At 44.9% G+C, this 17,214-nt stretch overlaps 1 protein-coding gene across 6 annotated transcripts in view; it reads left to right on the top strand.

Annotated features, from left to right (window-relative positions):
* dpp6a (dipeptidyl-peptidase 6a) overlaps positions 1-9,868 on the top strand; it is a 1,618,183-nt gene extending 1,608,315 nt beyond the window's left edge. For all 6 annotated transcript variants that reach the window (XM_038798406.1, XM_038798408.1, XM_038798409.1 and 3 more), the window contains exons 24-26: positions 1,878-1,950; positions 5,052-5,125; positions 6,602-9,868. In XM_038798406.1, coding sequence (XP_038654334.1) covers positions 1,878-1,950; positions 5,052-5,125; positions 6,602-6,748 — 294 coding nt within the window. In that variant the 3' untranslated portion in view covers positions 6,749-9,868. The remainder of the gene's footprint in view (positions 1-1,877; positions 1,951-5,051; positions 5,126-6,601) is intronic.
* Positions 9,869-17,214: the final 7,346 nt, after the last annotated feature.

Raw genomic sequence — 17,214 nt, 5'->3', positions numbered from 1 at the left:
AATCTTTTTTAAACTGCGCATGCGCGGCTTCCGGTTCCGGCGCATGCGCAGACGCCATTTGTAGTTCTTTGCTTACCGGAGACTGCAAAAGGTGCTCCAACACCATTTTTTCGCGGATTTCAGGGATTTTTCTTTCCCACCAGGACTGGATCTCCAAAATTCGTAAGTAATCTTCTCTTCCCGATTTGGACAGGGTTTCAGCGTTTTGGCTTTGTGAGAAATTCTTCTTTTTGATCTGTACTTTTCATTCGCGATTTCTTGTTCTTTTCGTGATTTTTTAAGTTTTGCATCACTCAGTCTCTGTGCAGTTTGGACTCTGAGCATGCTTTGCTGTTCAAATTTCTCACAGTACTCTTCAAATTTGTTTAGTAACGTTTGTAAGCTGTTTCTGTCTTCATCTTTTGAGTATTTAAATCCATTATACACTTTCCTATTTACAGGCCCTGCGGTGAGAATTGCTATTTTAATGTTGTCTGAGGCTTCTTGTACATCATTAGCTACGAGATTAATATCAAACATTTGTTTAAACCTTTTCCAGACATTTCTTACATTGCCAGTCAGGTCCAGCTGATCTGGGTATCCAATCCACATCCTCGAATTAGCGATGTCTTCCCAAGTCAAATGTCCAGTAGGAGATTTCCATGCCATTTTGAGCTTTCTGTATCTGCCACTGAGTTGTCCTGTAGTAAGCGTCTGAAGCCACTCCTGGGTACCATGTGTTGTTACTCGTGTCTTAATAAAGCTCGTAGTCTCAAATGTGGAGAAGATGCTTTATTGTGAGTTTGTTCTCTCTTCAGAGCTGTTTCCTAAGGTTACCTTCAGTGCTCCTAGCTGGCATGTGTGTGTGTGTGTGTCCTGCTCCAAGTTCTGCCCTCTGTGAAGTGTGTCCTCACTTCCTGTCCCCGTCTATTTATATGGCTCTCCCGTGCCCCCTCTAGTGTTTGCTCAGTTGTATTGCATCTAGTTAACTTGTGATCACCACAGTTTCATGGTCATCATTTGACTTTTAATTACAGATTTTTATTGGAATTCAAATTTCACCAACTGCCCTGGTGGGATTCGAACCCTGGTCCCCGAGCATTATCCTGGGTCTCTGGATTACTAGTCCAGTGACAATACCACTTTGCTACTGCCTCCCCAGCTGTGGGAAGATGATAGGTGGCAACCAGCAGGAGGATTCTGTGCCCAAGTTTGACCTGATGCCATGAAACTTCATGGGGTCCAGATTCAATGTTGAGAACTCCCAGGGCAACTGTGTGCCACCGTGTCACCACCTCTGCTGGGTCTGTCCCACCACTATGGTGTTTCTGGTGAATGTTGTTGGTGTTTGACTAGACCGTGGGACAGCTCTCCCACGTTTTGGGGAAATCTTCCCAGATGTTAGTAAGGAGGACTTTGCAGGGCTGAAAGGTGCCATTGCCACTTCCGGTTCAATGCTGGGTGGTCAGTCCGGTTTCAATTCTTTTAGACTTTGTAACGATTTGCTACAACTGTGTGGCTTGCCATTTCCAATGGCATTTTAGGGTCAACCACATTGCTGTGGGTCTGGAGTGACATAGAGGCCAGACCAGGTAAAGGACATTAGTGATTGTTTTTACAACAATCGACAACAGTCATCATTAGACTAGCTTTTCATTCCAGATTTATGAAATGAATCAGCTAGTGGGATTTGAAACCCACTTGCCCGGACCATTGATTTGGGCCTCTGGATCATTTGTCCAGTGACATTACCACTATGTCACGCTTCTGTTAATTTCTATTGTTATGACTAGAATAAAAAAGGTAAAGGTTTAAAACAGCTTTAAAATCACGATTAGTAATCATCGGCGTGCCGGCTAAACTGAACCTAGCAAAGCTTTTTTGTCCTTACTTTGTAGATATCTGAATTTTCATATCGAGTGCTACAACTCCGAGACGAGGAATTGTTGCTAATCCATGGAACTGCAGATGGTAAGTCCGTGCACAAGCGAATCCCAGTGACATCCCAGTGATGACCTTTGACCTGAAATTGTGCAGGGGGATTTTTGTGGATTGATTGAGGGTGGAACTTCTGCTCACTGTATGTGTACGACTGTCGATCTATGTGTATGACTATCGATCTATGCTGAGCTATCACTGTGGAAACGGCCAATAGGTTGAAATCTGGATGTTCTGACGTTGTTGCGCTTTGCTCTCTAATGGCTACTGGTTGGTTTTCAAGCTCAAATACAAATGGCCAATTTGTACAAAATTCTTCTGCAGGGAGCTCAATCAGCTTCAGGTGTGAGTTTCCACAGAGCCAAGAAGAGCATTTCAAACAGAAGGGAGAAATTAAAAGCAAGGGTCAGAATAGGGGGATAAGAGAGGTTTCTCTTGTCACACATAAACATGAGGATTCTTCATGTGCAACAGCCCAACTCCCAAATTCACTTGCTGCCACTTAAGGACCCAACAAAGAGCAAGAACAATATGTGAAAGTCTCCATTTCTCCAGCCGTGTATTTTTCAGCGACGCACCATTCCCTGGCGGCGGGATTCTGTCTTTCAACCCCTTGTCCATGGGATTTCCCATTGTAGCCACTGTATGGTGCCGGGAAACTTGCTGGCTGGGGTGTGCTGCCAATGGCTGCAGTTGTAGAATTCCGGCCCCTATGTCACTAAAACCTCACATCACCTGGGCTTCTGACCAATTGCAGTGTAACTGTAGTCTGGAGCTATGGCCCAGGTTAAAGAGTTCCCAGGACTACCTCCATTTTTCCATGTTCTGAAAGAGGCCCAGATCCTTCTGGAATGTTAGATGAGTAACTGCGCAATCGTACCCTCCCACCAGGATACCAGGAAGTGTGAGGGTGTAGAATTGGGGGACGCCATCAAAATATATAGTCTTGAATGGGTGGCACAATAGCACAGCGGTTAGTACTGTTGCTTCAGGATCCCGGGTTCGATTCCCGGCTTGGGTCACTGTTGGTGAGGAGTCTGCACGTTCTCCCCATGTCTGCGTGGGTTTCCTCCGGGTGCTCCGGTCTCCTCCCACAGACCAAAGGATCTGCAGGTTAGGCGGATTGGCCATGATAAATTGTCCATTAGTGTCCAAAAAGGTAAGGTGGAGTTACTGGTTATGGGAATAGGGTGGAGGTTTGGGCTTAAGTAAGGTGCATAAAGGACCGGTGCAGACTCGATGGGCCGAATGGCCTCCTTCTGCACTGTAAATTCTATGATTCTATGATAGAGCCACACTCGCTATGAACACAGCTTTCCAGCTGCAGTGTTGCTATTAAAAGTTAACCAGCATTTAAGCGATGAAGTGTGCTGCCCAAGGGTTGAATCTAAGAGCCCACTTTCCCTCAGTAAGTTAGTCCCCCATCATCACTTTGGTGAACTAGCTTTCCACACATTAGACCCCAAATACCAGGCTCTGTTGTGCACTTGAACTCCGTGCTTGCCCTCTTTAGGATGATGCAGACTGAATTTGTCGTGGGAATCTCCTCAATCGATCTCAATGCTGTGTTTTCTCTCCAGGCGGCTCTTTCACAGATATAAACAAATGAGATGACCGAAGGCAATTAGGAGTGAGCATTTTTAAGTTGTGCATTGAAGTGTTTGACCTACTCAATGACGCTCGCATCCAGTACACAATGCTCACCTTACATCTTGACTGTTTGCTATGAATAGCAAAATGTCATCTAAATGAAAAAACAATTACGGCAGTTTTAGTCACTTGGAGAAGCTCTTTGATGTATCACTGTAAATTTGATGGCACTTTCTGATGCTAGAAGTCATCGAATGCCAGTATTGAGGAGCAGTTCATTAAAGGAGAAGTTACACTGAAGTCAGAAATAATAATGTTATATTTCTTTTACAGGATGAAGGAAAGTCTTATATTTTAAAAATAAGGCCCAGTGAAAATGTACAATAAGTTAGCCAGCATCGAAAAGAGGAAGGTTCTGGGCACGGCGCCATGGATAGGAGGAATTAGACTCAGAGAGGAAATGATAGCAGGGCCAAAAGGGTTAATCTATGAGATGATCTTGCATTGATGAGACTGCTATTCCAGAGTTTAGAAAAAGTCATCTGGTAGTGGGGTGGCATGGTAGCACAGTGGTTAGCACTGTTGCTTCACAGCGCCAGGGTCCCAGCTTCGATTCACGGCTTGGGTCACTGTGTGGAGTTTGCACATTCTCTCCGTGACTGCGTGGGTGTCCTCCGGGTGCACCAGTTTCCTCCCACAAGTCCCGCAAGACGTGCTGTTAGGTAATTTGGACATTCTGAATTCTCCCTCTGTGTACCCGAACAGGTGCCGGAATATGGCGACGAGGGGCTTTTCACAGTAACTTCATTGCAGTGTTAATGTAAGCCTACCTGTGACAATAAAGATTATAATAATAGTGTCGAACTTGAGTATTGCTGGAAAACAGAGACATGCTGTCAAAGCTTTATGGTCTTGCACTCATCAGGACAATTTGCAGGACTACGCCAACAATTTATATCACATGAGAAGAGTTGGCAAGTGGAATCTGATTAATAGAGGTGTCGCCATGGAGAATTCACCAGTTATAGGTGCTAAAGATGATTAAGTGAATTGATGGGGTATGGAGAGAGAAACCATTCCCTCTGATAGTGGAGTCCATAATTAGGGAACAAAATCTTAAAATTGAAGGTGAACCGTTCATAGGTGATGTCAGGCATAAAAGGTGGTAGGAATCTGGAATTCTGTCCTCAAAAAACCTGCCACGGCTATAATTCAATTAAAAATTTAAAGACCGAGATCATTGTATTTTTTTATTAGGCACGGGTATTAAGGTAGGTGCAACCGAAGTGAATAATGGGAGGTAAGATACAGAACACCTAGGATCTAATTGAATGGAGAAAGGGGCATGAGGGGCTGAATGTCCTTCTCCTGTTCGTATATTCCGAAAAGTCAGTCAATGTTTTAGTTGTAGAACTTTGCTGGTAGTTGTTCTTTTTTCACCCAATCCTGCTGTTTATTCCACTGTTCGTTTCCTTTGTTTAAGCTTGCAGGATTTACAGTCTGTTTTCCTTTTTTAACCTCATGACTGTTTCTTTCTTTTGCAGAAACTGTCCATTTCCAACATACTGCAGACCTTATAACCCACTTAATCAATGCAAAGGCTAACTATTCTTTGCAGGTATTCTATCGTTGTGTAGATTACAGTGTTGCTGCTTTGTATGTTTTAAAAAAGGCGTTGAACTACCATGTTGGGATTTGTACTGCCGTTCTCTGGATTACTAATCCAGTAATATAACCGTGCTGGAGGTCTTGTGGCGCAGTGGATAGCAACCCTGCCTCTGAGCCGGAAGCTCTAGGTTCAAGTCCCACCCCAGGACTTGATGGCCAAGGAAGGTGGGCTCATAACGCGGTCAAACCGGTTGAGTGCCAACCTGAAGATGTAATGCAAAAGGCAATGGCTGATGGTAAGAGTGAGAGAGACTCCTGGTCCGCCACACTTGTTGTGGAATGGCGCCCCTCAAGCCATAAGTCCCTGAGTGGACGAGCAACCTGTTTTGGGAATTACTAGCTATGGAAACAGATGAAAGTCTACCTCAGTGCACCATTAGGTGTGGGAAGGGAATTGGAAAGAAATGTAATCATTCCAGACAGCTATGTGGAAAGACCAGAAGACCTGAGATCTTCTCTTTGGAGCAGTGAAGGCAGTGAGGTGGATCAAATCACAAAGTGTTTGGATAGGATTAATAATCATAAAACTGTTCCAAGTGGCTGAAGGATTGAAAGCCAAAGAGCACAGATTAAAATTGATAGACCAAAGAATAAGAAGCGACATGAGAAAAACTTTCTTATGTCACGAGTGGTTAGGATTTAGAATGTGATGGGTGGCAGACAGAGATTATGCAGTCCATCTCAAAAGGAAACTGGATAAACACTTGAAGGAGAAACAAGTTTGCAGAAATATTGGGACCAAGTGAGGGAGTCAGACTAACTAGATTGCTTTATGCAGTGGCCAGAACTCTCTGTCCCACTTGCTCTTGAATAACAGTGAGCACTGATACTCTTACTGTTTGCTTAACGTGAAGGGCAGGATTTTCCAGTCCAGCCCGTCGTGAGAATCGTACCATGCAGGGTGGAAAATTTGACTAACCAGCAAAAGGTTGCGGTGACCCGGGTTCGATTCCGACCTCGGGCAACTGTCTGTGTGGAGTTTGCACGTTCTCCCCGTGGTGAGCGTGGGTTTCCTCCGGATGCTTCGGTTTCCTCCCACAGACCAAAGGTCTGCAGGTTAGGTGGAGTGGCCACACTAAGTTGCCTCTTAGTGTCCAAAGGTTTAGTGGGGTTATAGGGTGGGGGAATGTGCTCTTTCAGAGGGTCGGTGCAGACTTGGTGGGCCGAATGGCCTCCTTGTGCACTGTAGGGATTTTATAATTCTATGACTTTGGGTGGGAGTTTCCTGTTCTGCAGTGGGTGGGAACGGAAAACCCCACCCTAAACCTGGGCCAAGTTCCTTGCATCAATTTGTGTTTGATGACGCTCCTGTGAAGCATCTTAGGTATGTCACTGACTGGTATTCATGTAATAATGCCTAAGCAGGACACCTATCTACTGCTGTACGTTTCTATGCTACTTATATATGAAACTGCCTCTTTTGCAGATATATCCCGATGAGGGCCATTACATGGAAAATACCTCAGTAAGGCTGCACCTGCACAAATCGATTGTCAGGTTCTTCGAGAAATGTTTCAAATCGCCAGACAAGATCGTAGCAAAGACAGAAGTAGAGGGTGAAGAGGATGATTAAATTGTTTGAGTGGCTTGCCAAGCACAAACATATCTTTTATAAAATACGACTGATTTTGTTTTCCAGAAGAGTGTTATGTTAGCATGTTACAAAGACTGAGAGCAGTAACTGCCTGCTTCACCGATGTCACAGCGCCCTCATCGGAAGAATCTCCAGCATGAAAATAACAATCAAAGTGGTTGATCGTCCCGACGTAATTGACATCCCTGTTTTTTTTCCCCCAACCCTCCCCTCCACCAAAAAAAAGTGGTCTCGACCTTTGTAATTTCTCATGTGAGGAGGGTGTTGCAAAAATACACTTAATGGATGATTGAGGGGAGCATCTGGCGGTGCAGAGGTCAAGCAGATCGAGGCGGTTTGCCCACACATGCAGCGAATGTTCTATCAGAGTCACCTAGATATACACATCAGCAAACCCCAGTACATCAGCAAATGTTCAAGTTACGTTGTGGCTTGAGTTGGAAGCCAAACTGCACAGACAGTTATATAGCACAACAAATATGAAAACAACTACACAATGTTTGACTCCTAGTGGAACCTCCATTATTTACATTTCAACTGTCCACCTCCCCCCCCCCCCACCCCCACCATTCGCCCAGCCCCCGCATTCCATCACTAGGATTTTCATGGGACAAAGGTCTGGTGGGCCATCATCTCATCGCTCTGTATGCCGCTCCTGCCTTGATTTTAATACAACCACACTGCCCAAAAATGAGTAAATTCACTATATTTTGTATATATTGTTCTGGTCTCTATCCCCATATCTAGGGTGTTCGTTGGACCATGGAGATTTGCAATTATCTAGCAGTTCCCTCTATCCAATAGACAGGGCCATCACTTGTAATTCGACATCTGTAACATTTGGTTTTACTCAATGTGGAGTTGCATTGTCCGAATTAACAAGACAGCCACTCCTTTTTATTTGAACCTTTTTTGTTTCCCTCTCTGCATCTCTTCTGTTTGTACGTGCAAAGACACATGTTCATTATCATTGACTGGCCAATCTTCAGTTCAACCCATTCCAACAGTAACACTGAAGGTCAACTGCAATGTTCAGAGCTGAGAGGCCCTTTGCTGTTACTTCAATGAATATGTGTCCTAGTTGCTGACGATAATGTTACAGGTTTCCAAATGCCCTCCTTCTGTATTTGTGTCAGTCTTATACAATTCATCTGTGCATGGCAACACACCTCACCATCTCCGGAATGACTACAAAGTGCTGGCTTTAAGTGTATGGTTGCAATGTTGCTCTTTTCTGGCAATGTAAATGCTGTTTTTTATATGTATATATATATATGGCTCTGTATATTTTTTGTTTATACGGCTTCATGCATCAACAGGGTTGCCTTCTCCATCACCTTCACACTTCTTATTGAATTTGTGCTGGCGTTCGCTTGTAGTCCTTCAATCCTCTGAGTGCTGATGGTCAAAGTGCAAGCTCTAGTCAATTGAAAGTGCCGTTGATTTGGGAAGATTGGTTCTGTGCACCTCGCCGAAGCTGCATCCATTGCCCAATTTCCCCTGGTTAGCCTTACGTTGCAAAATCCAGTTCGATCATTAACCATTAAACGTGACTGCGGTAGATGGACTACAATAACCAAATCTCCATTTTGGGTTGAACCAATTATTTTGGGTTGAACCAATGTTTTGTAAATATTCTTGAAGAAAACAGTGAAATATAGAAGCTTTCCCAAGTAATCTACCTACAAACTACCATGTAGTCCTTGAAAAATGAATATGTTGTTATTCGTGCAAAATATTATGGTTACTTTTTATTTTAAACTCTGAAATTAAATGAGAGTGGGAAAGCTATTGCCAATCATGGTGGAAAAAAGGTTGATTTAGTACTCAGAGGATTAACGACGTAGACACTTTCTTTTGAAATCATCTCTAATTTATGGATTTAGCAAATTACTCACTTTATAAACTTACACTCCCGCCTGGAGTGTCACCCCCTTTGCGTCAGCTCCCTCTTCTTAACAATAAACTGTGGTGATATCAATTATAAAATCAGATTGGACAAAGGAAACACTTGGGGCTGGATTTTCTGGCCAGCGTTAGGACCCCGATGCTGGGTTCATGTCGGGGTCTGAAGCCTCCCCCCACCACCCCGCTTCAAAGAGGGCTCCTAATTGGCCACATCCGCGCTTGCCATCCTATTAAGGGTGGTGGCCGGGCTCCAGAGGCTGCCTGCTCAATGAGGGAGCCCATATACAGATGTCAGGCTGGGAGAGGTGGGAGCTGCTTGGGCAGAAAATTATGTGAAATTGGGCATGGAGTAATGATTGCCCCTGACTGCCACTGGGACGTTGTCTCATGTGGGCAGCCAACCCTCTTCTCAGCCTGCCCTGGCAAAGGTGGCAGAGGAGGGGGAAACCATTTGAACAGACTTCCCGACGAGAATTTCCCCTATTTTCCTGACCCCCTGTTGTACACCTCGCCCACTCCCCCAAATCTAACTTAGTCTCCACATGGCCGGGTAGACCTAGCCCTTAATCTCAGCTGGAGTAACAACCCGCTGCCTTTCCCCTTACAGCATCTAGCTGTTTCTTAAATTAGCCCTGACCTCAACTTGTGTTCTCAAAAAAATCTATTGCAACTTTGAGCACTGTCTGTGTGAAGAAACCCCTTTGATCGATAATGGTTAACCCTTTCACAACTGTATTTTGGAACACTTGCTTCCAATTATATTTCACCCTGTAAACATTAGAGCTTTCATATGTTACATTTAAGACCAATACATATCCCAAAACATTCACTGGCAGTTTCTCCACTCTGGTGAAGACTGGGGCCTTGAGACCTAAGAAAGAGCTAAGGAGAAATGTGAAACAGTCAAAGTACTAACACATTGCCATCAAAGCACTAACTTGTAACCACCGAACTACCAATCCTGTACTCCAACTTTATAGTTTAGCAAAATTTATGTTAGAAAACCATATTATAAGATCTTGCTGTCAAAGTATCAATAACTATTACGATTGGTGCATTTATATCATTGCTTTAAACATTTCATTTTTATTATTGCTGTGTATGTAAAACTGTCTCAATGAGTTGAAGGTATTATCATTTCCGACCAAACGTATTAAATGAACAGCATTAAATTCTTGATCCCTCAATTTACAGGACTGGTCTTGGGTTATTTTGGAAAGCCAAACTTTTTAAAGTAGCCGTTAAGGGGTTGAGACAATTGTTCCGTCTGACTCGGGTTAGAACATAGAACATACAGTGCAGAAGAAGGCCATTTGGCCCATCGAGTCTGCATAGACCCACTTAAACCCTTACTTCCACCCTATTCCTGTAACCCAATAACCCCTCCTAACCTTTTTGGTCACTAAGGGCAATTTATCATGGCCAATCCACCTAACCTGCAGGTCTTTGGACTGTGGGAGGAAACCAGAGCACCCGGAGGAAACCCACGCAGACACGGGGAGAACGTGCAGACTCCGCACAGACAGTGACCCAGCGGAGAATTGAACTTGGGACCCTGGCACTGTGAAGCCACAGTGCTATCCACTTGTGCTACCGTGCTGCCCTATCCTCTGGAAGAAGTTTAAACGTCATCAACTGGAGGTGCTGACACCATGTAGCTCTGAGTGGAAAGAAAATTCATCCTCAACTCCTATGTTGAGATTTCGAGCGAACAAACAGTATCACGTAAACCCAGATGTTTTGGTCAGTGAGGGAGGGCTAACCTGATCATTCACAGACATCCTGCTGCCGTTTTCTTTACATTCTGACTTGTGCTGATGAGTGAGCCATTTTTGCACGCCGCCCTCTCGAGGGGAATCTGGGGCCTGTGTGAAGAGGGTGATATTTGATATGTCTCCTTAAGGAATCAGATTGAAAATCCTGAGTGAAGCCTGCAGCGTCAGTAGCAGGAGGTATAAATTACATTTAAACCAATGTCAAATCTTCGGGAAATAAGGAGAGAGATAGAAAATGGGATGAAGAGAAGAGGAAATAAAAGCCATGGAATTATTTACAATTTTTTTCAAATTTGTGGTTAATAAAACATAAAACACTGGAAAAACTCAGCAGGTCTGGCAGCATCTGTGGAGAGAGAAGTTCACATTTCAAGTCCATATGAGTCTTCTTCAGAGCTATTGAAAGTGGGATCCTTTGAAGCGTGTCTGTCCTCCCCAATTAAGCTGCTCGAGACTAAAGTTCCTTAAAACTGTTACTATTTATTTACTGCCACTATGTACATTTTCGCACTTGTGCATGAGATTGAAGTTCTGCACCTTCCTGGCCCTCGATCTCTCAGTCATGTGATGTTACCTCATCATTACAGCAGTGTCATGTGCTTCTAACGTTAATAGTTTACTCTACATTACATCCCCCCCCCCACCGTGTCTTTATCCCTGTCATACATCTTCCTGCAACTCCCTCTCGGACTTCACAGGGTTAGTACCTGAGGAGCTATGACCAATCTCCCTGATCTTCTTATGATCTCTTTCCGAGGTCGACCATGTACCATTATCTCCCTTCTCTCGGCATGAGTGGTCTTTTTTATTAGTTCACAGAATGTGGGCATCGCTGGCTCAGCCAGTATTTATTGCCCATCCCTAATTGCCCTTGAGAAGATGGTGGTGAGCTGCCTTCTTGATCTGTGTGTTGTGAGTACACCCACAGGGCTGTTCGGGAGGGAGTTCCAGAACTTAGACCCAGCGACAGTGAAGGGACGGCGATATATTTCCACGTCACGATGGCGAGTTGCAGCAGAGATGCCCAAACCCTGTGCTGACTTTGATCTTTTGGTCCTGCTTTCAAGAACCTCTTGGCTTGCCAGGTCTGTAGTTTCCTCTTAAGGTTTGCTGGGTCAGCAGCTGGAGTGATGTGAACCGCTCCAGCGCCATGCTGTCCCCCGTGGCCTGGAGAATCGGGCACCAAAAGGCCTGTTGACACCGGAGTAAAACACTCCCGTTTTTAGGCCGGCGTCAACATTTAGCCAGACGATGGGCAAATCCTGCCCATAGTCTATTTACAGCCACTATGGACCTATTGGAACTTCTGAATGTGGATGGAATTTCTGCACCTTCCAGATCTCTCTCTCTCAGTCATGTGATGTTACATCATCATTACGCCCACATCATGGGCTTCCGACGTTAACCCTTTACAGATGCCAAGTCCAAGTCCTTCCCCCCCCCCCCCCCCCCCCCCCCCCCCCATCCCCAACCTATTTTCTATAATATAGGGCCAGGTGTAAGTCGTCCACTGGCCCACTAACCCTTAGGCCTTAACTGCTCAATTAATTGTAAAATTAAAGGCCTCAATCGCCTCCACTGCCATTGAACTCTGGGAAGTGAAAGGCGGGCCAGGATTTTTGAAATGGCTGCTTTGAAAAGATGGGAAGGAAGGGGGTGGGGATGTGCCTGTGCCCATTGGGGCATGTCTCGCACAAGATGTGAACCCAATTTTATTCCTCCTTGCCTACCCTCCCAAACCTACCCCCCAAATCCCTCTTCCCCTTTCCTCGGGTCTCCGATTCCACCCTGTCCTAAAAGCTCAGGATTTACCTATCTCTGCAGGTCACCGTGATCTTCTTCTAAAAGCCTCTTACAGCAGCCTATTCAGTCCTGGCTCAGCGGGAGCTGCCAATCAGAGCAGCTCTTGAGGGTGGGACTGCCTGTTCACTGAGCGGCGGAAATCCACCCTCAGAATATTTAGCCCCATCCCAGCTTTTAAACAGTCTGTCCGTCTGAGACTGGGGTGCGGGGGAGGACTGTGCTATCTGACTGCAAAATCCAGCCCTTAGACTGCTAAGAATTGACACGCAAATTGACAAGACTTAATTTCTTCTGGCATGTTTATTTCACAGAGCAACTTAATTGCCTTCAAGTGATTCAATGTCGAGTCTCTCAGCCAGTTACTGGTGAAGCTTCTCAAGGAACAGGGCAACCTGGAGAGCTATTTCCTGATTTACGCATTATTGCATGTGTGGCCACTGGAAGATGCTGTCCAGTTTGCTATCCAACAACAGTGAGTGCTATTAGCCACTCTGTTATTTCGACCACAAAATCCAGCCATTCGTTGGTAAAGTGGAAGGAAAAAGGGAATGGATATTTAACTGCTGTTCAGTGAAGAGTAATCTCAGAATTTATGAAGTTGAACTGAGCAGAAAACGGATACCCCAGGCACAGTTTTAATGTCTATCACAGACCTGCCATAACCTCATTGTCAATGTGGCTCGCCCATATGGTGAAATGTATTGAAAGTATATGGATTCAAACTTTCCGTTCTGGGCGCAGTTGGTGACTTGGGAGTGTGGTCTGATGCTTAGGTTGGGTTTCCATTCTCTGTACCTAGCCAGGGATGTGGCCCATACACCCAGGATCTACTTGTCTTTCTTCTGCTACTCAGGCCAATGGGAACTTTCTGTTGTAATATGCCTTTAAGGGACAGCAGCATGACATCACAGGAAGGGAAGTGTGTCATGTGATCCAGTCTCGGTTTCACTTTGGATTGTGAGCAGAAAACAGCACGCGCAGCTCTGCTGCTGATGTCTTCACGCTTTCTACCTTTGCATAACTTCTTATCTGTTGAGTCTAAATAAGTGAGCCAACAATGTATCTACACAGTCCCTTCTGTGTGATTTGTGACTTGATACCATGATAAAAACATGACCCTTTCCTCTCTCCTTGCTGGACTTTCTGGCCTTCTCTCTCCCTTCTGCTATTCCAGTTTAACAATTTATAGCTCCTCTGAGCTCATCCTTGATCTCTCTACTTTTCTGATTATTGCCTCCTTTCGTCCTTTAGCATTTGATCACTCCTGCCCTTCGTCCCGCCCCAGATCTCTGAATTTTATTCTTTCACTGGCCCCTCCCTCCTTGCCAGATGGGCTTCCATATTTAGCAACAGCTTTACAAATGGAAACAAAGTTTGTCAGATTCAAACGTCCCCTTCTAAATCCATCCTGACTCTTCCCGATTAAATGATTTAGTGGGCATGTGGTCCAGAAACCTTCCCCTGGAAATAAAATCTCTTACCTTGCCTATTATTCAAGTTAGGTCATGGTACAGGCCAAACTTACCACACTTTCAAAAACGTTAAACACCTTTTAAATACCCCTTTGTTGGCTGCTGCTTATGGAGCTCAAAGGAGAGAATTTTGAATACTTTAAGACATGCTGTTATCTAGGCAAATGCAGTATTTTACAATTCACTCACCCATTGGAAGGAAGGATGGCAATCAATCAGCATACCCGAAAGATCGTAAAATCAGGGATTTGATGGATCGCCAAATAAACTGCATTAAAGATTTTTGACTGATGGCTAGGTCACCAGGAGAACTTTTCTTCTGGAGCTGCCATTGATAGAAGGCGAACATTTAAGGCCTGGAAAATTACCAACCAGTCATGAAATGGTCAATCTAGAATAATGTTTGTGTAGTGAACTCCAATTGGCTTTATTGGTTGGCCAATTGGAGTATGAGCTCCCTCAATGATAGCTCATTGAGGGGGCCCATATAATCACCTGTGTAGGCTTTGTGAGCAGTCTTAAGTTGACTGGACTGCTAGCAGCACTGTTTGTAGCTGCTCCTGTAATATCGTTATTGTAAATAAATATTGGTGTGGTGACAGAACTCCTGCCTCCCGTGGATTACTACAGTTTGAAACAAACATTGCATACAAAATAACTCCGCACTGTGGGCACCTGGTAGAGAATTTCACCTGCTGCCGATGTATTTAAGCCATTATGAAAGGATTCTACATTTTGTAACCAATCATTCATTTTGAGATTAATCCTTTGCTTATCAGGCAGCTCTCATGACACTGCTCACAGGGCTTTCATTAACTGCGCCGAGTTTGTCATTTACACAGGTAATTGTCACAGCTCTCGACTGAAGGAACTCTGTACTGGCCAATGTGTGCTGCATGTACAATTGCAAAGTAAGTTTGAAAAGTCGAGCATCATACTGAAGGCTTTAATGGACCACGTTTTGCTGACAAAACAGTCAAGTTACACTTTTGTTTCCAATTTAGTCTGCCAATCCACCTACGCTGCATATCTTTAGCTTGTGGGGGCAAGACACACGCAGACACGGGGAGAAGGTGCAAACTTCACATGGACAGTGACCTAGGGCCGCGATTGTTCATAGTTCATAGAATTTACAGTGCAGAAGGAGACCATTCAGCCCATTGAGTCTGCACCAGCCCTTACAAAGAGCGCCCTACTCAACCCCACGTCTCTGCCCTATCTCTGTAACGCAGTAACCCCCACATAACCTTTTTTTTTGGAATCTAAGGGCAATTTACCACGGCCAATCCACCTAACCCACATATCTTTGGACTGTGCGAGGAAACCGTAGCACCCGGAGGAAACCCATGCAGACACGGGAAGACTTCGCAAGGACAGTGACCCAAGCCGGGAATCAAACCCGGGTCCTCGGCGCCGTGAGGCAGCAGTGCTAACCACTGCGCCACCATGCCGCCTTTCAAATTGCACTTACAAATACAAAGCCAGCCTCAATTCCAGATGGGTGAAGGCCGGTGAGATTAGACGGGCAGACCACAGACTGATGGGCAGCATGGTAGCACAGTGGATAGCACTGTGGCTTCAGAGCTCCAGGGTCCCAGGTTCGATTCCTGGCTTGGGTCACTGTCTGTGCGGAGTCTGCACGTTCTCCCCGTGTCTGCGTGGGTTTCCTCCCCGTGCTCATTTTTCTTCCCGCAGTCCAAAGATGTGCAGTTGGGTGAATTGGCCATGATAAATTGCCCTTCGTGTCCAAAAAGGTTAGATGGGGTTACTAGGTTATGGGGATCGGGTGGAAGTGTGGGCTTAAATGGGGTGGTCTTTCCAAGGATCGGAGCAGACTCGGAGATAGAAGACTGTCAACTGAACCACACCTGACAACCTAACAGGCGAAGAGGAAAAATATCGATTACAAGATTTACTTAACCACCATCTTAAAGTAGCCTCAAAACAGAATACTGTTCGAGCAAATGCATGCTGAATGTTTTCATTACAAAAGATCTTTTGTGACAAATTGCTGAATAAATTTTTACTCCGAAAGCTTTGCTAGTCTGCTAACTGCTTAGAGATCCTCATAATGAGCAACCCTCAAGTCAGCAGTACAAAACACAAGGCAATTTGTTGAATTTATAGTGCATGGCAGTCCTGATCAAGGTCAAAAGTGTTTTTACTCTGTTCAAAATTAAAGCTGATTTATTTCGACTATGCAGTTTCTCAGAAATAGTGGTTCAAGGATCGCAGACAACGGTGGGAGTGGCGGGGGGGGGGGGGGGGGGGGGTGGAGGAGGCGGGGAGGTGGTAGAGAAACAGTAAGTTTTGGATAAACATATTCACATTCCAATCAACTCATTCTTCTACTGAGCTGCTACATAATTTCTGAGTCAGAAATTGTGGGTACAACTCCCACTCCAGAAATGTGAGACACATCTAGACTCCTTGAAATGAAGATCAACATTTCAATGACCTTCGTATACCTCAGTGCTAAGCTTGTAGTAATTTGCTTAAACAGAAATCAAAAGCTTTAGCTTCCCACAGTCCTTAGATTATCTCCATTAGAATCATAGAATCAAGAATGATTACAGCATAGGAGGAAACCATTCATCCCTCATGTACACCCTGGCTCTTTAGGGGAGGAAATCAGCTATCCTTTGCTAGTCTAGCTGAGATGTGTCTCCAGGCCAACAGTAATGTGGTTGATGCTTAACTGCCCTCTGAAATGACCAAGCAAACCACTCTGTTGGCAATTTGGGATGGACAACACATGCAGACCTGGCCAGTGGCACCTACATAATTGATGTGCAGAGAGATCTGGGAGTTCAGGTCCATTGTACCCTGAAGGTGGCAACGCAGGTCAATAAAGTGATCAAGAAGGCATACAGCATGCTTGCCTTCATCGGACGGGGTATTGAGTGCAAGAGTCGGCAAGTAATGTTACAGTTCTATAGGACTTTGGTTAGGCCACATTTGGAATACTGCGTGCAGTTCTGGTCGGCACATTACCAGAAGGATGTGGATGCTTTAGAGAGGGTGCAGAGGAGGTTCACCAGGATGTTGCCTGGTATGGAGGGTGTTAGCTATGAAGGAAGGTTGAGTAGATTAGGATTGTTTTCGTTCGAAAGACGGAGGTTGATGGGGGACCTGATTGAGGTCTACAAAATTATGAGAGGTACGGACAGGGTGGATACCTTATGCCTTCTTGACTACCTTCTCCACCTATGTTGCCCCTTTCAGTGACCTGTGGACCTGTACACCTAGATCTCTCTGACTTTCAATACACTTAAGGGTTCTACCAGTCACTGTATATTTCCTACCTGCATTAGACCTTCCAAAATGCATTACCTCACATTTAGAACATAAGAACATAAGAACTGGGAGCAGGAGTAGGCCATCTGGCCCCTCGAGCCTGCTCCGCCATTCAATGAGATCATGGCTGATCTTTTGTGGACTCAGCTCCACTTTCCGGCCCGAACGCCATAACCCTTAATCCCTTTAT

This window comes from Scyliorhinus canicula, chromosome 5 (assembly GCF_902713615.1).
Source record: "Scyliorhinus canicula chromosome 5, sScyCan1.1, whole genome shotgun sequence".
Lineage (NCBI taxonomy): Eukaryota > Metazoa > Chordata > Chondrichthyes > Carcharhiniformes > Scyliorhinidae > Scyliorhinus > Scyliorhinus canicula.
This window is presented reverse-complemented; position numbering and strand designations above follow the sequence as displayed.